Genomic DNA, 26,264 nt, shown 5'->3' with positions numbered 1-26,264 from the left:
ATGTAACACATAGCCAAATCCTGATGTAATAAATAAAGCCTAATAAAGAGCCGTTTCTATAGTGGCACGCAAACAGGAAATGTATATGCGTTCCACCGGACGGATAAAGCTATGCGTCCATGTGACATGGCGGAAGTGACACGCGATATGCGTGTCACCCCTCGCTCCGACTTCCGGGCGCTGCAGCGCGGACGGAGCCTTCTAGTGGGGATGGAAAAAATCCCCCCACTGGAGGAAATTACATATACATGCGGGCCAACAGCGCTCCAGTTTGCTTAATTGAACTTGCTGTGGGTTGGTATAAAAACCATGATTACACATATGGTGCTATACCTTTGAAAAAGCTGTCAGGGGACAGCGAAACATGTCAGGGAGCACCTGCTGGTTTTATTGGGTTTACTGGCTGAAATCTGGATACCCTGTCTTGGAGCATTAGCTTGATTTACACCTGGATCGTCCACTGGGCAAAAATTCTAATCTACTTCAAACTTGGGACACCACCACCTGCACTACAAAGGCGCAGATTACATTGTTGAGGACACCCATAATCTATCGGGTTTACCATCTCCCTCCAGCGCTTTTCCATCCGGCAAGGTTTATGGACCCCACAGTAATTCAGCCTTAGGACGCTTAAATCCAGCCTTCACAAGCACCTCCAAAAAGGACACTATCACGGGAATCCATGCCATAAGTATAACCCCAATTCTTTTATTATATGTACCTTTACAACATTTTATTTCTAAACCTTTTTACCTTTTTGTATTTTGCTCAAATATGTTTATATGTATTATTACTGTGTAAAATATAATACCTATCAAGTGGCTTTGAATCCACATATTATTGTGCAATAAGCAAATAAAACTACATATATACTTTTTAATACCATATTGATTCAATCTTTAGCGCTCCACCTTTCTTCTTTTTCTCGATAGTACTATTGACTAAAAATCCTGTTTTTACCATGCAGTAAATGACAGCATGTAATAGGATACCGCCCTAAGTCTCTACCGTCAGTACATACTATACGGTTCTGTAGCTTGCAGTTTAAACTGCAATTTTTTCTTTTCAAAGTGCCTGAAGGCCAAGACATGAAAAATAACGATGAGCAGGAGCCAGGGCCTGTCAGCCCACAAGCAGGTAAGCACTACTGTACTGTACTATACTTCTCTTTATTTTAAGAATGACTGCAACTTATTACAAGCCTTAATGTACTGTATTTTAAAGTATTAATATCTTACAGTACAGATGGAGCGTCAGCCATCCTTGGCCCGCGCTCGCCAGATCCCTGTTGAGCACCGGCGATAGAGACTGAGGCGCACGCGCGTCCCAGTATCACAGCGGCTGGGCAGCGTCTCCCTGCCTGTCTCCCCTTCAGGGAGACGCTGTCCAGTTCGGGGGGGGGGTCGTGGCAGTGAGGGGGCCCAGCGGGGGAGACGGCGGAGACTGGGGGAAGGCTCCGTTTGCCAAGGGGCGCGCGAGTGTCTCGTGCACGCGTGCCCCTGGCGGTAGCCGGCCGCTGGCGGGGCTGGTGATAGAATCGCCAGCCCCTGCAAAGTTAAAGCCGGCTCCATCTGTATTTCCGGTTCAATTACAGTAGTCATCTTTGATGTAGGAACAAGCTGTGCGGTACTGTTTATTGACTGAGTAGTTTGGTTCAACAACCTATTGTATAATGTACAGTAATGTAGTTTATTTTTATTTTTAGAGCCCCAAATTATCTGTAGTGGTGTGTAGAGGCAAACTTACCTTCTTTTTAATTTCCACAGCACCTGATTCCCAAGAAATTGAAGAGGAGCCGCAGCCTTCACAAGCAAGTAAGTACTACTACACTGTACTTCTCATTTTAAGAATGACCCCTTCTCCTGTCCCTCCCCTGTATTGTAATGTACCTTAACAAAAGACTTGGGGCGGGATGCACTAAACTCTGCTGTGCATTCCTCCGCACATCGCTTCCATACTAAACGCATATGCCCAACCATGCAATTAGTAATGCAAACGACCGCTCTTCTGATTAGAGCTGTCCTTTGTGCTCACTCGGCACTGGACTTCAGAGTCTGAGATCAGGGCGTTCCTCTGCACGTTTGCAGAGTGACGCCAGCAGCCGGGCATGCTGGAAAGGATCCATGACACCTCTGCGGAGTGAAGCCCATAAGGTAACCCAAGTTACAGCTAGATACCCTGATGTGTGGGCTTAATGCTTACAGAAATGTGGTAAAACTACCGAAAATGGGAATTTTACCACTGTTCTGCTTTAGTACATCGTGCCCTTGGAGTACTGTACTTGAAAGTTATATCATGTCTCTCCATTTACTGGATATTTTCTGGCAACAACTGTACAATACTGTAATAATATCTTATAGTCTCTCTGGGTCACTTACTGTAGCATTCTTTGATGCAGCACACTTCAAAAGACTTATGTAATTCTGCTGTATTTTGAGTCATCTGACAGTACTGTATACTGACCAGTAATTGTGCAAGGCTACATTATCACACAATATCTATGTGTCGGTCTACTTATATACATACACATACTGCAAGGCTCTGGACTATAGAAGTAAATAGAATTAGTAATTTACAGTAGATGAATGATACAAGAAGCATTTGATACTAACCAAGCAATGAAAGTGTGAACTGAAACTCAAATGGCGCTGCATTCATATACTGTACCTAATAACCAAAAACAATTATATAGATGATGCTGTAGCGCTGTATCAATATTACAGTATTTAATGAGATTTAAATAAAACAATAAAACACACTGAAAAATCTCTGAATTGCATAATACAAAAGAAAAATTCAAATGGACAGGGTTTGGGAGACCTCTGACCTCTTACGAACAAACCACAGTTAAAAGCAAAACTATTAGTAATATTTGCATGCATTTATAAAGGGTAGGGCAGGGAAATGGGTAAATTTCAATCAATACATTAAATTTTTGTTTGACAAATTACAAATTTACAATTCCAGTTTTACAAGTACACAGCATGCCATTTATTTATTGAAGATCACATCATCGTTATGACCTCCGACTTTGCACAGACATTCCTCTAAACTTCCAAGCATGTTTCCCATAACACTATGTAGCATAGGTACGGATCATATGGTCAATAGCTCAACTCCAATGGTTGACACAGGAAAAGTTTTTCATGTTTTTTTGGGCTGATATGTACCCTAATATTATGCATGTTTTACCGTTGATAAGTCAATAAGAAACAGTGAAATACATTTAGACTCTTTGGGTGACATTTAATAGGATACGAGTTTTAGTAAGGTTCTAAAATCGCACATTATCAAATTTTTGTAAAAAAAAAAAAAAAGACTGTTTAATGGACTGAGAATTTCCGACTGAAAAATGCTTAATGGTGCAAATTTTAGTCATGAAAATATGCAATTTAATGCACATGCGCTATTTGTGTAAAAATAAATAAAAAGGCTCCAGAGCATAACCAGCCCTGGGCTCAAAGAATCGGTCCTGGTTTTAGAAATTCAAGGGAACAAAAAACATAGGGGATCCCCAGGTTTTCTAAAACCAGCACCCAGGGGCTGGCTGGCAATTTTTAGCCTGGGGGGCCAGTCCAGAGCAGCGGCCCATAAGTAACAGCGCATCATTAAATGGAGGTTTTTCGTATATGTATTAATAAAAAAAAAAACAATAATAGGACACCACAGGCTGCTCCCCTGTATAATATCAGGACCCCCACAGGATGTAGGAGCGATACTTCATGGGGAAGAGGCGTGGCCATATAAAAGTACTAATAACATTGTAATGCCCATTATGTATTATGCCACACAATGTAATGCCCCTTACACAAAATTAGAGATGAGCGGGTCCGGATTCCCGAGATCCGACAGATCCGAATATCGGGGATCCGGGCCAGTTCCGAGCCGGCTCGGGAGTTCCCGACTGAATTCCGGACCATTATCGAGGCCGAACGTCATCATAGCGCTGTCGGATTCTCGCGGGAGCGGGATCTTATAAAAGACGCACGCGTGCCCCGCCATCTTCACTCCAATCTTGGAGAGGGAAGAGGGTGGTTGGGAAGCTCCGTGTGCTCCGTGCTGTGCTCTGTGCCATGTGCTCCGTGACCTGACCTGTGCCCTCACTGCCCTGTGCTGTGCTCCGTGCCATGTGCTCCGTGCTGTGCTCCGTGACCTGCCCTCACTGCCCTGTGCTGTGCTCCGTGCCATGTGCTCCGTGCTGTGCTGTGCTCCGTGACCTGCCCTCACTGCCCTGTGTTGTAGACTTGTGGCCTGAGCCCTGTAGTGTGATTTAACTAACTAGGTGCTGCAGTGCTCACACGCAGGGGCTGCAGTGTCCACTGTCCAGGGGCTGTCCTGTGGCCCGTGCCCTGTTGTGATTTATTTAGCCCTAAGCCCTGTGTTGTGATTAATTTTATTCAGCCCTGAACCCTGTGTTTTTTTTGTGATTTAACTAACTAACTCAGTGCTGCAGTGCTCACACGCAGGGGCTGCAGTGCTGCTGAGTAGTACACTGTGTACAGGGGCAGCATTAAGGGGCTGTGTCCAGTGTGACGGCCTATATCTTATCCATTGTCCAGTGTCACGAGTCACTCACGACATATATCCTGTGTCCTGTCCAGTGTGACGACATATATCCTGTGTCCAGTGTGACGACATATATCCTGTGTCCAGCGTGACATATATCCATTGTCCAGTGTGACGACATATATCCTGTGTCCAGTGTGACGACATATATCCAGTGTGACGACATATATCCTGTGTCCAGTGTGACGACATATATCCTGTGTCCAGTGTGACGACATATATCCAGTGGCCAGTGTGACGACAATATATCCTGTGTCCAGTGTCACAAGTCACAACATATATCCTGTGTCCAGTGTGACATGTAATGTGTGCCGGCATATATCCTGTGTCCAGCGTGACATATATCCATTGTCCAGTGTGACGACATATATCCTGTGACGACATATATCCTGTGTCCAGTGTGACGATATATATTCTGTGTCCAGTGGGACGACATATATCCAGTGTCCAGTGTGACGACATATATCCTGTGTCCAGTGTGACGACATATATCCTGTGTCCAGTGTGACGACAATATATCCTGTGTCCAGTGTGACAACATATATCCAGTGTCCACCCAAGTACTATTTATCTCCCCAATACTACAGTTCTCCTTGCCACGTTTTTGGGTCCTGGAGTTTATCTCATTACCTATAGTCTTCCCATTTATGCGGGTTAGACATTTTAGGAATCCCACATTCCTTTTACAAGTCTGCTCCGGAAGTTTATTCAAAGACAACACTAATTTAATACTCAGGCATGACAATTTGCACTGACCTAATGGATTAATCCGATGGACAGGGTCTAATTAGCAGCCAGATTGGCTCATAAAGAGGCTGCACAGGGCCAGGTCATACAATTTTTGCAAGAACTGTCGACTCGGTTGCATACTATACAGTCTACCCTTTGTGGAACTCAAGTTTCTCAAACTAATTGCATAGAGCCAGAACCAGTGGTAATTTACTCCGCCTCCCAGCTTCATCTTCCCACACCTTTCAAAATTTGATGGATCTTCTAAGAACCGTCACCGGTTTCTCAACAAGTGCATGATTCATTTTGAACTGCAACCACATAATTTTTCTACTGACTGGACAAGAGTGGCCTACAGTATGTCATTTCACTACTCTCTAGTTCAACCCTTGATTGTGCCTTGCCTCTGTGGGAAAGATCGTATCCCCTGTTGTCTACTTCTAAAGAATTCATAGCGGCCTTCCTTTGCATATTCAATGAACCTGGGCGAATAACATCAGTCTCAGCAGACATTCTCCGTTTGTGACAGGGGTCGCGGTCTGTGGGTAAGTATTTGGTTCAATTCCAGATTTTAGCCTCCGAATTATCGTGGAATGATGAAGCCGCATTCTGGAATGGTCTTTCCAACCTCATCAAGTTTGATGATTCTCTTAAATAAAGTGGATCTTCATCTTAAAGAAAGAGCTATTGAAAAAGGAAGATCTGTGCATCACAAGTCATCTACTAATATTCCTTGTCGTGGCTGTACCACTAAGGATGAAGCAATGCAGGTTAACAGATTTCATCTGTCTCCGGAGGAATGGAAAAGAAGACAAGAGGAACATCTGTCTCTACACCGCAGCTTCTTCGCATCTAATTAGCAACTTTCCCAAGCATCTGGGAAACATCAAGTCCTAGCCTCCCAAGGAGACAGTTGGCTAGGAGTACTTAAGTCCTCTCCTAAATTCATCCAGTTTTCATCCAGATATCTCAACATTTCAAATAAGTTCCAGCATTACTTCATTCCCGAGCCACTGGAAACTTTATTACTTTTGATCTTGTTTCTATCCCCGTCTATATTACTGCTGTGGATGGCAGCCAAATTCAAGGAGGCATGATTGCCCTCAGAACTCAACCCCTTAGTATACGGGTTGAAGTTCTTCACTCTGAACTTTTAAGGTTTTTGGTAAACCAAAGGCTTTGCACTGTTTAGTCCTGGGCCTAACGTTGCTTTGTTTACACAATCCTCGAATTGATTGGAATACATCCCAAGTCACAGCTTGGGGAACAACCTGCTTCGGGTCTTGTCTTCAGCAGGTATTGCCTGCACACTACTCTAAAACCAAAGCCACTGACACTCCTCGTCCCTATAAGGATTACACTGACGTAGTCAGTAAAGCTCCAGCAGGCTTCTTTGCGAAAAATAAAAGGATGGAGGATTAAGACACTGTATTGATTTATAGGGGTTTGAAAGACATTACCTTTTAAAAATCATTACCCTTTGCCTTTGATCACCGATCTGTTCGATTGTATAAGTGGGGCAACCATCTTTACAAAGTTGGATTTACGGGGTGCCTATAACTTGCAATGGCAATGGAAGGCAATGGAAGATGACATTCAACACCCGAGATGGCTACTATGAGTTCTTTGATGTGCCCTTTGGCCTCACAATCTTTTGTGACCTGCTATATCATCATGTGGTCATTTATTTGGATGATATTTAAATTTTTGTCATTGTCATCAAGTTAAAGAGGTCCTATACCATCTCAAAGCAAACCACTTGTTCTGTTTAACAAACAGGAATAGTCTCACTTGCGCTGAAAGTAATGTCCCAATATAATACTGATCCACGTGATTTCCACCTTTCTCTCCAATTCAGACATTTGAATATGTGGAAACAACAAAATAATATACAATAGTGTAATATTGTAGGGATACATACCGCCTCTTTACTGATGTAATGGCGGCCATATTTGTCACTGGCGGCAATGCCCTATTATGGATGTCACTGTCCAGACCAACAAAACGGTCCTTTCACATCAAAATAGATGCATACTCAGCACACTACATAGATGAAAAAATAGAAAAAATATCTAGTAGTTACTGTACATATTAGTGCCTATTTAAAACGGATCCTCTTTTCTCATTTTTTGAAAAGATTATCACGGCGGCCATCTTTCTAATGGGTAGATATGCCCAAATCATCAACCACTATAAATAGACATTATTTTGAGGGGCTCTTTTTAAAGATTTTAAATATGCCTCCAGTGCCTAAATATACAGTATATAGATGTGCATTCACAAAAAATAATACCTACTGTACATGTCACTTGTTCTGTAAACTTGAAAAATATATCTTTGAAGTAAAATCTATACCGATCCTGGGATATATAATTTCCGGTTCTGGCCTCAAACTGGAGCCCGAGAAACTTCAAGGAATTCAAGACTGGCCAATGCCTTCCACTCTGTGAAGTATCCAGAGATTTTTATTGTTCACAAATTATTACAGGAAACTCATTTACAATTTCTCAACTTAGCCCCCATAACAGCTCTGACCCAAAAGGGCGCTAATCCGTCTAAGTGGTCGCATGAGGCTATCGAGGCATTTCATCTCCTCAATCAGAAATTTATCTCAGCTCCTGTTCTATTGCAATCCAATTTATCTCTCTCAGTCACCTTAATTTATTCTTTCCATGCAAATTCTTTCCAGCTGAACAGAACTACACTAACAGGGACCAAAAGTTACTTGCTATTAAGCTAGCATTAGAGGAATGATATTATCTTTTGGATTCAATTTCTATCATCACGAATCATAAAAATGTACTATATTTGAAGTCAGCTCATTGTTTGAATCCTTGACAAGCCAGATGGGCACTCTTTATCTCGCAATTTAATTTTAAATTGTCTCTTTGTACTGGGACATTGAACCGCAAGGTAAGACAGTGATACAAGTTCCACGGAAAAACATCTCATCATAGATCCTGTTGCATTTTACACTGTTGGTATTGATGCCACTCCTCCTCCTGGGAAATCCTTTGTAAAACCAGTTGTCACGAGCGGTGGGCTGGGTAGGTTCGCGCGGGTTTCAGGGACCACTTGACGACCACCGGAGGCAGGGGTAAAACATGCAGGCTTTATTATAGAAGGTTTCATAAAGAAATATAAGCACTTTCAAATACTGCTTTGATAAGGCTTTAAACAAAAAGTCTTTAAACGTCCTCGAAAAGTTCCAGTTAGGACCCAGGAAGGTTGGAGCTCACCGACCCTTTATAGGGACAGTTGCACTGAGGGAGACCCCGTGGTAGACTGGAAGAGGGTGGTATGTCCAGCAAGGAATAACGGTGAAAGACAGAAGAATTGGGATAACTGAGTCCAGCAGTAATACGGTAAAAGAGAGGATAAGTGGCTTCTTACGGCAGGACCAGGAGACGGCAGTGGTTAGGAATACCGGAGACGGGATGAGGCAGACTGGACTGCGGACCAGCAGAGACCAGAGAGAGACAGAAGTATCCTAATGCACAGCAGCAAGAAGACCTTTGCACTGACACAGGTAGCCTCAGGCAGATCCCCTAAATACCTAGTGGGCGGCTGCCATTGGCCAGACAGTGCAGGGAGGCAGGACACAGAACCTGGCGGCCAATCTGTACTTTGGCCACATCCAAGATGGCGGCGCCGGCTTCAGGTGCCACCATAGTCATACTCCCAGGTCCCCCAGGCTTCCCCCAGCATGCAGCACTCTCTCTGGCTGCCGGAGGCCCGAGGCAATATGGCGCCCGGACTCCCAGCCTCAAGACGGACAGGCGGCGGGCGCGGAGGGGTGAGTACCGGACCCGCTGCGGCCGTCTGTGACACCAGTGTTATGAAAGAAGTTCCTTCATTGAGCTCATTCTTCAAATTTGATAGTCATGCAGGTATCCAAAAAACCTGTGAGTTCATTTCCAGATCCTACTGGCGGCCGTTGCTCAAAAATGATGTTCAAGAAATCATCGCATCATTTTCCAAGAGTACTCAACACAAGTTTATTCATCATACATCGGCAGGACAACTCATTCCACTGTCCCTGCCTCATTGTCCATGGACCCATTTGTCCATGGATTTTGTTACCGATCTTCCGGAATCTTCCAAGAATATTAATATCTGGGTGATTGTAGACCAGTTCTCCTAACATGGCACACTCCATTCCCATGATTGACTGGTGCATTATCACCTTCTACTTTATCTCCTTATCAGGATTAATACATTTGCCCCAGTGTGTATTGTGTGCCATGTATTGAAGATTCATTTCTCACCAATCTTTTGGTTTTTCACTGCCCTCCTGTCTCTCTATTCACTGCAGCCAATCACCCAATTCATGTGACTAAGTGCCTTCCTCCACCTGTTACTTTTGTCACTTTGTAGTGCCTTTATCACTGCAGCCACTGCCAGAGGTTAGGATTGAAGTCACCTGCTGCTGCCAGTGGAGCAATGCAGTCTGTTAAGTGATCGACAAACGATTGTGGATTTCTCACCGGTAGATTGCGACCAACTCTTGTAGTTGAAGCCTTAATAACGTTCCCAGTGATGCAGTGCGCGGGTGACATTATGATGTCACTCGCACACTGCATGTTGATCCAATCAGCGGTAGGGCCGGGACAGGTCAGCGGTGGCAGCAGGAAGCAGGGGTGTCAGATTACACAGCCACGTATGGCACCACCACAGTAAGGTGCCTACATGCTGGTGCCTCCCATCACCCACCTGTCTGTTACTCCCCCTGTCCGACTATGCTGTCCACTCGCCCACCTGCCTGTTACTCCCATTGTCTGCTTACTATGCCATCCACTCGCCTGTCTGTGGCTCCCGCTTTCTGGCCGCCTGCTAGCTACTCCCAGAGCAATACAGCAGGCGGCTGGGACAGACCAGGATGGGAAAATTCCTACATGGATGAAGTGTCTGGCACTGGGGCAGTGAGCACGTACAGTGGCAGTCAAGAACGTAGAAGAGACAACTGGCAAGGTGAAGGGGCAGGGAGGCCGGGCAGGAGGAGCAGTCTTTATTTATATATATATATAGTGTGTGTAGTCTGTAGAAAGGATTTGTTGGGGCACAGACAGTTATGTACATGTCTATGGGAGTGCCAAAATACTGCAATATTGTATATCTATCTAGTGTGTGTATGCATATATGTATGTAAATATATATATATATATATCCAAAACAATAGTGTTATATAGCGCCCATACACAATTTACAGGGTAATTCCTGTCTCTCCTTCACTTCATAGGACCATAATCAACGTAAACATTTTTCAGATATAAAACATTAATTTAAAACATTTAAGGGGGGACATGCTCAACATGTATAAATATATTAGGGGCCAATATAAGGAAATGTCAAACACCCTTTGATCTGCTAGAAAGGAATCTAGGACGAGAGGGCACAAGTTTAGATTAAAAGAAAAAAGATTTTGTTCATCTAGAAGAAAAAAATGATTTACGGTCAGAGCAGTCAAACTTTGGAACTCTCTTCCTGGAGAAGTGGTGTCGGCAGACACTATAAATATGTTTAAAATAAGGTTGGATAAACATTTATTGGTTAAAAACATCCATGGGTACAAATAAGTAACATAATCTGTCTTTAAAATATCAGAACATACTATACAACAAGGGATAAGCTACTATAAACATAGGTTGATCTAGATGGACGCAAGTCTTTATTCAGCCTTACCTACTATCTAACTACAGTATGAGTGGATTCTAGAACTTTCTTTATTACATTGGCAACCACTGTTTAACACCTATATCTTGCATTTAATACACACATATGAAATATCCCCTGCACCACCAATGTGTACATACTGTAACAGCAAGTATTGTTTAAATACAGAAATGTAATATATTATTAAATATATATTCACTATATATTTATTTTCTGATACACATCCAATCATTTTACCTATGTGTAAATATAGGACTTTACAATGGGTTTTTACCTAAAAAAAGTGCATATTTTTATCAACTATAGGCCCTTCATAAGTATTTGATTTATTTACAATTTCATATGGTTACTCCATTGCTGCAACTCTACAGACAATTGCATGTGAGAAAGCCCAGTATCCATTTTCCTGCTTTATAATTTCCCTGCACATTTTAGAAGTAATTCAAATTCCTTTACTAATATTATTATTATTATTATAATTTTATTTATAAGGCGCCACAAGTGTTTTGCAGCGCTGTACAAAGGAACAATACAGGGAGACAAAGTTTGGCATAACATTGAATAAATAACAAATATACAGTACAAATAAAGAGCGCCACAGATCAATACACATTACAGCTTAAATGTAAGTAGTGAGGACTCAATAAACAAATATGTGCATAAAGTCAAGTTTTACAATCATTTGTGTACAAATGAGGAGAAAATGAACATGTGTAAAAGTGCATTTATTTATAAGGGTCAGTTTATTTTAATAAAATGACTTCTTGGATTCTTCAACAGACATGTCAGGAGAACCTACAGAAAAGGATAAAAGTTCAGCCGCTGAAGAGCTTGACGTCAAACTCACAGAGACTGGCTTGGATCCTGTGAAATGGCGCCAATTGTTACAAGATAAACTGTGCATTGTTAATATACAGTCATTACATTATGTAAAGCCTGAAGACTGTTTATTGCTAGAGGAGAACATTACATACCCCTGGGAAAGAAGAGCATTGCATAAACTATTTAACATACCAGACAACAGTGTGCAGCTTGTGGATGCGCAAGAGATGCGATGTCAGTTACTGAAAAATAAAAATGAACAAGCTTCTAAGATACTAACGCAATTGAAAGAGATGAGAGATGAGAAGAAAAGTCAACAAGATGAGATTGTCAGGCGCAGTGTAGAAGAAATGTGGAAAGCCCTGGAGATACCACCTGAATGCTCAGCTCCTCCTGAAACACCATTAGTGGATCTGGTAGATTATTTTGAAAACCAAATTAAGCTCAGAGAGGAATCATATCTACATAAAGAAAACATATGTGATGAAGACATCATTACATGTGCTTCAGGAGGGCTGGCACTTGAGGGAATCTTTAAAACACAAAGCCTAGAAGATGTGCTTAAGAAACGTGAACCACTTCTCTGTTTTTCCGAAAGCTTCAAACTTGTTGGACCACAGCAAAAACCAATTCTGCAGCAAAAGGAATTTACATCTCAGGAAGAGGAATCACAATTTCAAAGACTTTGTGAAAAGATTGGGTTAAATTTAAATAATTCAACTAGTACTGGCTTTAAGGGGTTTGGTCTAAACAGCAGTATTGGTTCCAGTCAATCTTCACAATCTGATAAAGCTACAAATGAAACCAGTGAATGTACTTATGTGTGTACAACCAGATATAACTACATCCCTCTAGCTTCTTGTTACCTTACAATGGATCAGCTCAGACTTTCCCAGGCTGCACTAATTGCATTAAAATACATTGAAAACTTAATTGACATAAACACAAATGAACATATTATAGCAGAAATGTGTGATGCCTTCTTCCAGAGATTTGGCTCACATGCCAACCTCGGACCCTTACACTTTGGAGGAATATACTGGTGGAAAGCTTTCATGGAAGGCATTTCTACCAGTCAGTTGCAAGAAGCAAAAAAAATGACATCCGAAGCCCTAAACATGTACATGGGTGCTAGTTATGCAGGGAGTGGAGGAGATATTGACCTGGAAACAACAAATACACAGGGTTCTGTGGACAAGTCTAAACTATCCTCATTGCAGAAAAATATTCAGTTTTCTGTAACCAAAACAGGGGGCCCACCAGAATCTGATTCTCTCTCCCACTGGAAATCAGGACTTGTAACCATTAACAAAACCTGGAGTGTCATAGATCGAGGATTCCAGCTGATACCTGTATGGAAGATCATCATAGACAATCATAAGGATGAGTTCAAAGATAGTGCCAAACTCACTTCCTGCCTAAGTGATCATTACACATCAGTGACTGGTCTCACCTCTGAAATGATGGTGGGAGAACAACTAGTGAATGAGTTGGAAAAAACAAAACTTTTCTTACAAGGTGTGAGATCCTGGAAAGTTGACAAATCCATAGATCATTTAAAGGAGCTGATTGACTTTCAACAGACACTCAATGAAACCACAAGAAGTTACAGTGCTTGGGTGACTTTATGTCTTTCAGACAAAGGACTACAAGAATATTTAGTTAATGTTGTTGAGAAATACAAAGATCTATCTGACCAAGATACATATTACATAAAAAGTTCATTGAAACAGCTAACTGAGCCTCATATTTATTATGTTGCTAACTTTTCCAATGCCTCATTTATTATGAGTTGGATTTATGACTCTGAGAAGGACGTACTAGATGACAAGCCTGTGATTAACTTTAAGGAGCTCATTGATGTTTTACAGAGTTCAATGGAAGAAGTTCTACATGCTAGTGTCACCTTGAACACATCCACAGAAGATCACCACCAAGCAAAGGTTAAAGCTACAATACATATCAGTCTCTCACTGTATTCCTTCTTGAGAACTTTGGGGAACAGAAAACAAACTGACAAAGAATTACTGGTTCTCTGCATTGCACAGAACTCTGGGTATTGTATGAAAAATCACTGCTTCCGGGACCTTTTAGGATATAACGATATTGGATTTCTAAAAAATCAAATGCAAGAAGTCTATCAAGAGTACACAAACCTCAGAAGTCAATCTGCTCAGCGGGCTCAAGCATTTGTGCTGTACACAGGTTTGACAGCTGTGGGTCAATATAAAGAAATCTCTCTGGAACAAAAAAGAGAACGCTTACATTATATGATAAATCACCTGGCCGGCTGTCTGTCTCCCAGTGTCAATGCTATAACTGAGCAACATTCTCAATACTGTGACTGGAGTAAAATGGAATATGACCTGAAAGCCTTTAGCGATGGATACAAAAAGGAAGAATTTAAAACAGATGAGATTGCTAATGAACTTAATAATGTCTGCCAAGAAAGAGGAACATATGTCATAAATGATGAAAAAATGGACTGCAGCAGCATGAATACCCATTTTAGGGAATTGCTGAAGAGAATGGACCTGGACAAGTATTATCCACAAAAAATGAAGACTGCAGATTTTCATAAGATCTGTAGATCATCCCTCGTTGAAACTCAGATTTTGGAAGAAACACAACTTCCTTTCCATTTTTTGCAAAGATTGCTCATGTTGGATTATCGCGCACGATATGTACACTGTGGAGTCAACATTGATCCGATTCAGGATAACACAAGCAATGAAGATACTAACACGGATACTTTGTTTGACTTCGTAGAATTCCTTAGCTGTATTAAAGAAGATTTTGCATCTGAAAGCACAAGCAGTAAAGTAACAATCCACCCTATGGATGTCCAGATGGCCATTTTCCATTGTGCTGATGATTTTATGAGACAATACATTTATACAAAACTATCACTTTGTCAGTTTGCGGTACCACTTTTAGTACCTAATCCCAACACAAATAACATTGAGTTTCCACTTTGGTCTCTTCAAGAAGTTAAAAAGAAGTGGAAAACTAAATGTGTGGGAAATACAGAGAATGATAAATCGAATGACAAATTTATTAAGGAAACCGAAACTCCCATTGTATCCTTCATCCGTCTTGGCTCATCTACATCCTCCAAATCCAAGATAATAAATTGGCTGATGAGTAGACAAAGACACGACATCTTCTACAATCGCCACTGCAAAGGAAGCACCAAGAGCTCTGTGCTGATGAATGGTGTTACAGAGATTGCCTGGTATTGTCCTGGTGGGAAGGAGGATGATGTATTTGATGACTGTATCGCATTCACTAATCTCCATGGGGATGCCAGAGATCACGAACAACAGGTAAATTTCTTGGTGCAGATTTCATCAGTCATTGTTGTACTGTTAACTGATGCAGATGCAAAGGATATAAAGGGGAGAGAAGTGTTTCAAAAGATGCAGAAATCCAAAATACCATTAATCTTCTTGCTTACAGACAAAGTAAAGTGTTCACCAACAACTGTAAAGATAAAAATAATTGGCATGAAAAATAGAAATGAAGCAGAATTGTTGCAAGAAGTAACATCAGCAATACAATCATTATTACCTACTTTAAAACTTAGGTTCTCACTTAACAAATGTGCCCCCATTGCCAGAGAATATGGATTTATGGTTGATGAAGACAAAGAACAATGCCAGCATGGCAGGGAACAAGCTGAGGTTCTGATCTCCCTGATCAAAGAAAAAAAGGTATCCGATGCAAAGACTGAATTTCTTCCTTTACAAGGGGAACTCTGGCACATGTGGTGCATGAAAGACAAAGAACTGACCCGACTGAAGGCAAAAAGCAACCAGAGCATTGAGCAACAACGAAGTGACATTGAGTCTCAAAAGCATGCAATAAGAAATCAGCAACTAGAAAGAGCTTTTCCTCTCAATAATTTTATGAAATCTTTTCTACAGATTCTACACTCAAATGGTCAATGCTCCAAAATGTATTTTCTCCAGTGGTTTAAAATGTATCTGGACGACTTGTCTTCAAGCACTCTTTCAGTGCTATACCAGAAATACCACAATGTGTGGTCAAATGTAGAAAAGGAAAAGCAAAAAGGTAAAAATAAACAAATTATAGAAAAAATGGGGGAAGATTTAGAAAAGCTATCAGATATGATCAATAAGTCAACATTCGGACTTGAACACATACTGAGAGAACTTGGACAAATCTATGAAGCATTAGAAACCTTCCCCAACGAGAACAAAGGTTTTTTACCAAACATTGTGGCAAAACTCATGGTTTCAGGGTATCCGGTGGAGTTGATGGATGGTGATGGTGCCCATGTGCCTTTGAGGTGGATTAAATCTATTCTGGATGAACTGATAAAAATAGTAGGAGACAAAAATCTCTATATTCTCTCTGTTCTAGGTATACAAAGTACAGGTAAATCCACATTACTCAATGCTCTGTTTGGGCTGCAGTTTGCAGTAAGTGCCGGGAGATGTACTAGGGGAGCATTTATGCAGCTTATAGAGGTAGATGGAGAACTAAGACGTGAGATGAACTTTGATTATGTTCTAGTTATAGATACTGAGGGGTTAAGAGCTGTGGAGTTGTCAAACAAAAGTGCAATTAATCATGACAATGAATTGGCTACATTTGTGATTGGCCTGGGTAACCTCACAGTGGTCAACATTTTTGGTGAAAATCCCTCTGAAATGCAAGATATCCTACAGATTGCTGTACAAGCATTTCTGAGAATGAAAATAGTCAATTTACAACCCAGCTGTCTGTTTGTTCATCAAAATGTTGGAGAAATCACAGCCAAAGAAAAAAATATGGAGGGTCGAAGAAAACTACAGGAAAAATTGGATGAGATGACATTGTGTGCTGCACAGCAAGAGCAATGTGATGTAACCTGTTTTAATGATGTCATCAAATTTGATGTAAACACTCATATTCACTACTTTGCCCACCTCTGGGAAGGGGACCCACCAATGGCTCCTCCAAACCCAAGTTACAGCCAAAATGTGCAAACACTAAGACAGGTCATACTCAACTCAGCCAAACAGGAAGCACAACAAAATATTTTAAGTATTTCAATGTTCAAAACACGTGTTAGTGACCTTTTTAATGCTTTGCTCAATGAGAATTTTGTTTTCAGCTTTAAAAATTCACTTGAGATTGCAGCTTACAACAAGCTGGAAACCAAGTACAGCCAATGGGCATGGAAACTGAGAGAACACATGCTGCTACTTCAAAACAAAATCATTAACCAGATTCACAAGGATGAATTAAAATCTGTAGATGTAAAATATCTACATAAGGAGTTTGATCAAAAGTACAAAACAATTTGGGAAGATTTAAAGTTATTTTTTAATGAAGAAAAGGATAAAGAGATAATAGTTCAATGGAGAGTGAATATTGAAAACAGGCTCACAACTATTAAAGATGATCTTATAGAAGAGATTAGGAAAAAAGCAGATAATTTAATTGCTTTTAAAAAGGACAATAGAAAAGTAGAGGAGATAAAGCAGAAATATGAGGAACAAATGTTTGCTAAAAGTAGAAATATGGCCCTGACCCTGCAAGGAAAAAATTTAAATGATGAAAATTTGCTTGAAAAATTCAATGAAATGTGGAACACTTGCATAAGCAAAGCAACTGCGGCAATACGGACTCCTGAACCACCACCAATCCAAATGCATATGGAGAATGTTTTTCAAGAAACCTTCAAGCAAGAAATAGATTTAGCTGATACAATTGCAAATTCTTCTAAATGGACAAACTTAGTTGAGGAGTTCTCGAAGTATATTTCAACTAAAAGCAGGTACATGTATGTATTATGGAATCAGAAGCTTGAAGATCCAGTCAAGAAACAACTAGAAGGTGTCACCCGTAATCTAAACAAGCAAATAGATGATTATATAGATGAAAAACTGCAGCAAAAAATTGATTATCAGCCTTCTTACTTTCATGAAATTCTGAACATCCTAAATAAAGAAATTGGCAAAATGTTAGACCATAAGTTTAAATTTAAACGTGAATACACGCTGTACGTGTCTCTGTTCTTGTGCCAAAAGGCTGCCCGCAGATTTACCCTGATTTCTGATGCTTTTATAAAAGCCAATGACCCTCTTGTCTATCTACAAAGTAAAAGAGAACATTTCTGGCAGAGTTTTAAAATCTCTTGTGAAGGAACAATACAAAGTGCGTCACTGGCTGACTTCCTGTGTAACACAATAAAAGCCTCCATCCAACAAGGAGTGTATGAGAGGTCTGCAATACAATTAGCTAGTGACATGAAATGTAACCACCCAGCTCTGAATGGGAACAGGTCAAAACTGGAGTTCTGTCTACTTAAGTCACTGGCAGAGGAAGAGAACTTCCAGGATTATATGGATTATGTCGAAAATCTTAAATCATCAATTCAAGTCTTTATTGGGAAATGTATTGACCAGTATTATAATGACAAGAACAAGATGTCCGTCAACCTACACATTAATGTGGATCACTTCAGAAACCTTACAATAAAGGCTATAGATACATCCACTGTAATGGTCAAAGACAGACGTGGTGATGTCAGCTCCTGGCTGGAGACTTTCTGCTCAGAGCTCGGAAGTGAGATGAATCTGTCCAGTGCTGACCTGAAAAGTGTGAAATATCAGAACATAACAGATATAGATTTTCTACAAGAGGCGATGATGAAGGCTATGGAGATTGTGGTTAAAGACCTAAAATGTGACTTTTCCAATTGTGATCTAGGCAATTTGAAACTGAAGATTCTTGACATGCTCTTTAGTGGGTTTCAGGGGTGCTGGCACAAGTGTCCGTTCTGTTGTGCAGTCTGTACCAATACTATTGCTGGACATGATGGAAAGCACAGTGTGAAGTTCCATCGTCCTGGAGCTATTCGTGGTACTAAATGGAATAAAACCGATCACTTTTCAATAGAGATATGTTCCACTCTTGTGTCCAGTGATTTATCATTTGTACTCAATGATGACAGGAGCTTTTCATTCAGAAACTACAGTGATGCTGGACCTCCATACAGTGACTGGTCTATTACACCAGACAACTCTGCATTATCTTACTGGAAATGGGTGATCTGCCGCTTTCAGTCTGATTTAGAGGGATATTATGAGAAGTTACGATTTACAGATGAGGGAACTATCCCGTCACAGTGGATGAGTATAAAGAAGCAGGATGTCATTTCTGAGTTAGACAAACAAATGTAAATGGCCCACTGTATGTTATAAACCTTGAGTGCTTAACGATACATAGCCTACATGTACTGTATATATGATCAGTGTCAAAGATCAATTTATGCTTCTGTAGTAATAGTAATTATTGGAAGGGTTACATTAATTTCCAGTTAGACTAATGATAAATTATAAAATATAAACAAATGATGTTCAATGATTAGTGTAATCTTGCAGGCATTGTTGATGCAGACCTTCCATTACTGCAGATGTAGAACACTATCTTGGACAGCATTTGGCTGGGAGAAAATTATTGGTGGATTTCAATTGTTTTCCACTGCTGTTGTCACTAGGGGCCTTATTTTGGTTCATTCTTTCTGACAAAATCCTTCTTAGATGGACAAAACCATGTGCACTGCAGGGGGGCAGATATAACATGTGCAGAGAGAATTAGATTTGGGTGAGTAATTTTGTTTCTGTGCAGGGAAAATACTGACTGCTTTATTTTTACACTGCAATATAGATCTCACTTTAAAGTAAAACCCCACCCAAATCTAATTCTCTCTGCACATGTTACATCTGCCCCACCTGCAGTGCACATGGTTTTGTCCATCTAAGAAGGATTTTGTCAGAAAGAATGAACCAAAATAAGGCCCTAGATGATGCCCTGTTATTGCTCTGTTATGCTGTGAGTGCTGTGAGGGGACATTTGTTTTCACAGCATCCTGAGGTAGTGTGAAGTTATCTGTGAAAAGGTTTATGTTTATGGTTTTGGTATCTAAATGGCTGTTTGGGTTCCCCAACCAGGACTTTAGATGGGTTTAGCCACTATACTGTATGTGGCTAAACCCCACCTATTTGGGCGCAACAAGCATGATAATTAATGGGTGTCTGGAATACAATTGAATTGTTCATTGGACACCCATTAATTTTAACAGACTCCAAAATATTTGATATCCCCACTAATAATGTTCATATTCTCAATCAAATTAATTTGGAACAAATATTGCTGAATTGCAAAACTCTCGAAATACTATGAAATTTTGTTTTATGTTACAGTATTTTGTAATGGTTCAAATAGAGTGAATAAATAATAAATGCATTCAAAATAATCAATTTCCTAAGGACTTTGTGTTTTAATTTAGTAATGTTCAAGGATACTATTAGTATGGCCCAAAATTAACTATAAAAAGCCGTTTTCACGGTAAAAATCTCAAATTTACCCCAAATCCTGAATTTGTCCACAAACCCCCACCCACACCCCCTTGAATGACTAGCTAGGCACTTTTATTGGATTTTTCCATTATAGACCATAAAAAAGTCAAACATATACATAGAGTACAAGAGTATACAAGAGTTGTGCAAACTCCAACAGCAAGCGGCTGCGGCGAGTTACACACTCACTTGGCCTTTCGCAGCAGGGAGGGAGGGACGGGGCGGACGGGATGGGGACCGCCCATGGGAATGCACAACGTTTTATGGGCCTCCCAATAAAAATGCTGGGCGTTCCCATGAGTACGCGTGTGGGCCGATGCCTGCCGGGGACGGGCAGGTGACATCACAGCCACCCGCCCCATCTTCATCCAGCTGCAGGTAAATAAGTCAGTTTTCACTGACTTCTATTTGTGAAGGCAGGAGAAATGATTCGCTGGTCGGCAACCATCAAATGATTTCTCCTGCAGTGGAGGCATGTGAGATTGTGTGTTTTCTTACATATTCCCTCGAATGGTACCAAGGGGAAGGCGGCTCAGGTTTTCGGTAAGCTGCGATTTTTTTCAGCTTACCATGCAAACCTGAATCAGGCCCTGTGTCCTGACATTTCTGACTTATAATAAAGATTTTCTCTACCTTTTTCCTGCTCAGGGGAGGTGCTCAAATAGACATTAATTACTCCAGAGAAGCAATGCATGTTTGGAATTTAATTAAAAATGGAATTCCTGGTGGAAGTTCTGTGTGACATGTTGGACCCAACTCACCCTTAATTGAATTAATCCCTATATGTATAGTTCTTTTGGTAAACAATAATTATTTTAGTTATTTTATATCATGTCGTTGATCCCTTTTTCAATCCCTTATAGTGGTATAGAAGCAGTAGGGCATGACAGGCTTTATTACTTCATCCTAATGCACCTCACACCTAATGCTGGGCATACAATTCTCTCAGAGAAGCAGACATTTATCTAGCAAACTCCTCAGAAATCACCACCAGAAGTTGCCATTCACGAGAAAAGTGCATCCAAAAAGACTTCCCTTATTTTGAAATCAGATGAATCTTCGGTACTTGTTTCCTAGCACGGCCACACCGATTTACATCGGGGTGGTCGTGTCGGAAAAATCGGGTCGATCGCATCGCATGCGATTTGGTCGCATGCGATGCGATCGACGCGACCGACCGATTTTGGACCCGATTTTTTTTTTTAATGAAATGTAAATCGGGTCCCTGGGACCCGATTTTACATTGTATTCAATGTAAAAATATTCCCAACCCCCCCAAATTTAACGGCGTACAGCGCACCCCACGATAGACGCCAACCCGAAGCGTGGCGAGCGCAGCGAGCCCGCGAGGGGCGGCGGTGCGCGTCCTACGGCCTTTTCATTCCCCTACTATCCACGTCGGCGTGGAGTTGAGAATAGAATAGTGTGGCGAGCGCAGCGAGCCACCGAGCCCGAAGCGTGGCGAGCGCAGTGAGCCCCGCGAGGGGACGCGGATACCTTCACAGGTAAACGCGTCCCTTCGCGGACTTCACAGGTGTCCGCGTCGCCACGGACACCTGTGAAGGCCGCGAAGGGACGCGTATAACTGTGAAGGTATCCGCGTCCCCTCGCCACGCTTCGGGCTCGGTGGCTCGCTGCACTCGCCACACTATTCTATTCTCAACTCCACGCCGACGTGGATAGTAGGGGAATGAAAAGGTCGGAGGACGCGCACCGCCGCCGCTCGCCACGCTTCGGGTTGGCGTCTATCGTGGGGTGACGACGGGGACATCTATAATGTGAAATGGGTCATATTGGCCCATTTCACATTTTTCACATTTTTTCACTATTTCAATGTAAAAAAATATTTTTACATTGAACCCGATGGAAAAATCGGGGGCATCGCGTCGTGACCATTGTTAATGGTCCCGACCGACGCGATGCCCCCGATATTTTACCTTTCCCGACACGATTTCAATGTTAAAATATTTTTTAACATTGAATCCTATGGGGAAATCGCGGGCATCGCGTCGGTCGCGTCGGGACCATTGTTAATGGTCCCGACCGACGCGATGCCCCCGATATTTTGTCCTAGCCGGCCAAATGGACCTGATTTCAAAGGAAATCGGGTCCATCTTATGGATCGTGTACCTTAACTAAAGGTACACGATCCATAAGATTTGTGGCCATGCTAGGAAACAAGTACCGAATCTTCTATAATATTGGTAGTTCTTTGACTCTACAAATAACTCCAAAGAGGAACAATCCTGCAGTACTGTCTGTACACCATAAATCAATTTATTAGCTGAAATTTACCTTCACATATTCAAGATGTAAAATCGCATGTAAATCCACAATAAGTGGATGCCACAAGGTTCTCCTTCTTAGTAATTTTCTTATGCAGAAGTACTAAAATAACAATATTGTTATGACAATTAAAAATATTTATTTCACAATTGCACTCACATTAAAAATATTAAAATCACATATCACCAATAATTTGGTAGGTATCCATCTGAGGTCCCAATAGACACACTGTGAAGGTCTCCGGTTGATGGTGTAAGGAAAAAGTCTGGCTCCAGTCCCGGAAACTGTCATCCAAGATAAACTCCTTAATGGAATCCTCCACAGATAGGCCCTTATTCTGATCGGTGCGGCCGGATCCGAATATGCGGCCAGCACCGTGCGTCCTAAACCCCGCCTTCCATACGGACGAACGGACCGCACGTGTATTTCTCATGAATACACCTCCTCCATCTCAGGGAACCTCCCCCATCATTCGATGGTCACAGACTATCGAATGCAGGAACGAGTGGCCAGGCAGCTCCCGCAACCTCAGACCACACGGGCATTTCTCCGTGCAAAAGCAGGGATCTGGGCGGGCAGCTAACATCCGGCAATGTCATCTGTCCACCCCCTACACGTGCGTCACGGCCACATTACCATACGTACGCCCAGCGTTTGCATGGGAACGCCCATGAAACGCGGGGTGTAAACATATGGTAATGAGCCCAAACAGCCCTTCACACCCCTCTCCACCCCCTGTTCGTAGTGTACACATTTCATGCGGAATGTGGCCGTGCGTCCCGCTCGCACATGCGCAGAGACGCCTCTGCACATGCGCAGACACAAAACAACGGCGGCACGAACGCACGCGGATATTACCGCACCAACCAGAATAAGGGCCATAGTATGGTCCTCAGGTATAGGTTAGGTGACTTGCAGCCTGAGTGCTTTCGGACACAATGTCCTTCATCAGAGGCATAAGTCACTTACTGTATGTCCAGACAGAGGGTGGGATGTATTAATATACATCGCTGCCCCCCCCCCCCCGCCACGATGCTGCCGCATATGTACTAACATATGCGGCTGGCATCGCGGTGCAGTGACGGAGGCCCCCCGCGATACCTGTACTCGGGTGTTCGGGGAGTCTCCGTCATCTCCCTGCCGCCACACTCTCCCCTCACGCCGGGGACAGCTAAGCATGCTGTCTCCGGCGCCTCCTCCTCCCCCCTGCAGCCAGAAGGATGTCCGGCTGCATCACTAGGGGGAGGAGGGGTTTACCTTCCAGGGTCCAGGAGGACCCTTCAGGAAGGTAAGCCAGAGGGGGGGGTCGGCGAAGCGGCGGGTTTGCATCGGCGGGCGGCGAAAAGAAGCCCATAGGCTTCTATAGGGTATCGCCACCCAAAGGTGGCGATACCCTACACTGCGGTATCATTTTTGATACATTGGAAAATGCTGTAAAACCGGGGTTTTACCGCATTTTCCATTTGATACATCTCACCCATTGTTTTTATACCTTTCCTAATCACCTACATTACCCATCATTTTCTCCTGTATCTCCCTCCTAAACACAGGTGTTAGGACGCCGTAGCTCCGTGAACCGGAAGTGCGTCTTCCAGAAATGACGCAGCGTTATCAACGTCTCTGTCAAATTCCGGAGCACTGCAGTCTCCCGGACGTGACGTGTTGCCTGAAACGCGTCCCCCGTAGAATATATACAACAGATGGGATTTTGCATTCCATTGGTCACTTCCTGCATTTCATATACCAGGAAGTGTCTCCTTTTATATTCACAATGCCCTCCTGTGCTCCAGTGTGTCAATCCATCTCCCCAGCACCCCTGGAGAGTCCATAGCCGCATACACCCAGCCCAGCAGCCATCTCCGGAGATAGCAGACACGCAGGTGATAGATGCGTGTACCGACACTCCATCTCTTCGTGACTCCACAGACAAACTGCTTACACCACTGCAGGTCTCCCGCTGTAAGTGATGTGCCCCGACATTACAAACTGCTTGCACCACTGCAGGTCTCCCGCTGTAAGTGATGTGCCCCGACATTACAAACTGCTTGCACCACTGCAGGTCTCCCGCTGTAAGTGCTGTGCCCCGACATTACAAACTGCTTGCACCACTGCAGGTCTCCCGCTGTAAGTGCTGTGCCCCGACATTACAAACTGCTTGTACCACTGCAGGTCTCCCGCTGTAAGTGCTGTGCCCCGACATTACAAACTGCTTGCACCACTGCAGGTCTCCCGCTGTAAGTACTGTGCCCCGACATTACAAACTGCTTGCACCACTGCAGGTCTCCCGCTGTAAGTGCTGTGCCCCGACATTACAAACTGCTTGCACCACTGCAGGTCTCCCGCTGTAAGTGCTGTGTCCCGACATTACAGCGGTAATACATGCGGCATTATTTACCACCCCACGGGCCAGGCCTGCTATTTCAATCTATGGCAAATGCCACTTAAATATTTACTTCAGAATTTATATTCATATTTGTGGGAACTCTTGTACTACAAATACAATCTGTGGTAATTTTCCACACTATAAACACCCAATGCAATAAGGACTTTGATAATTAACGCTTTTCATTTTAAAGTGATGATCCAGGCTCATATTACATTATACTTATTTTTATTGTTATGTATTATTGAATGCATTCATATTATTATATTTTATATTACATTATCATATATAGGTGGCCACCTGGAAATTGTATTTTATTGTATAATAAATTTATATAATTATTTATCATCTTTTGTTTATCACTGTGTGGATTCAGTTCATGGTGTATGAAATTCTATTAGCGCAGTGTTTCTTCATAGTCTGTTATTTTGTATCTTCAGCCTTCTCATTCCCATTTTATGAGAAACAAGGCCTGCAGCTTTATATAATTTTCAATATTTATTTGATCGATTTTCATTTTCACTATATAAGAATTAAATTAGCGCCTGCTACTAAATTGGTGTTTGAGCCTCTGTTAGTTTTCCCATTAGTTTTCCCCCATTAATTAGATTTTCACCCTGTAGCCCCCATAGCATTTCCCCTCTCTGCAGACAGCACGGACACATGCGTGCGGTCTGAATTTCACATGCGGACTGAAGATGGAGCCGATCTCCTGGAATTTTATAGAGTCTGGGCCTCGCGAGAAGATGTTTGGCCTCGTTTTGTCTCAGATTATTTGCGGGATGGAAGCAAGACGCTCAGAAACGCCTCAGATCAGGTTAGCTCGGGTGCGTTCGGATCTCTAGAATCCAAACGCACTCATCCCTAGTTACAAGCCCTCATTATATGATAGCCAGTCTAATAGAATAATATAAAAGCCACTAACTGCAATTTTTTATTATGTAGACACATTTACTAAGTATAGAAGGACAATTTGGAACTGATTGGCTGGTACTTTTTCAGTCTCTATCATTTTTAAAGCTTACTGCATCTGACATGTCTCTGAGACAAGTAAACATTTCTCATTTAAAAAGCAAAAAATAAATAAATATGAAAACCTGACTAACAGACATCAGAATAGTGCTAAGTTCTTTGTTATAGTTATTCAAAATCAATTACTTAGGACATTTTCATGGATCTGTAGTATTAAGGTTAGTCAATCGGATATTGAGAAAGCAGCGCTCAAAGTGGAGGTATGGAAAAGTAAAGGGAATAGTAATGCGCACTCTCCGGAAAAAGGGGGAATGGCCTATTGGAAAGGTGGCGTGGCATCATAAAAGGGGCTGTGGCATTACATATTATACCACACACCGTAATGCCCATTGCACATTTTAGCGAACTTCGTAATACCTATTACACATAAAGCCACATGCGGTAATGCCAATTACACA

The 26,264-nt window shown here is 42.1% G+C and overlaps 1 protein-coding gene across 11 annotated transcripts in view; it reads left to right on the top strand.

The window, feature by feature from the left end:
• LOC146025912 (interferon-induced very large GTPase 1-like) overlaps positions 1-19,347 on the top strand; it is a 226,550-nt gene extending 207,203 nt beyond the window's left edge. For 6 of the 11 annotated variants that reach the window (XM_083156102.1, XM_083156096.1, XM_083156100.1 and 3 more), the window contains 3 exons: positions 1,072-1,137; positions 1,767-1,814; positions 11,749-19,347. In XM_083156102.1, coding sequence (XP_083012228.1) covers positions 1,072-1,137; positions 1,767-1,814; positions 11,749-18,986 — 7,352 coding nt within the window. In that variant the 3' untranslated portion in view covers positions 18,987-19,347. The remainder of the gene's footprint in view (positions 1-1,071; positions 1,138-1,766; positions 1,815-11,748) is intronic. The other 5 variants (XM_083156106.1, XM_083156104.1, XM_083156103.1 and 2 more) reach the window with 1 other exon arrangement.
• Positions 19,348-26,264: the final 6,917 nt, after the last annotated feature.

Source organism: Crinia signifera, chromosome 8 (genome assembly GCF_055691185.1).
Source record: "Crinia signifera chromosome 8, ASM5569118v1, whole genome shotgun sequence".
NCBI classification, from domain to species: Eukaryota; Metazoa; Chordata; class Amphibia; order Anura; family Myobatrachidae; genus Crinia; species Crinia signifera.
Note: the sequence above shows the minus strand (reverse complement) of the source record. Positions and strands in the feature narration are given on the sequence as shown.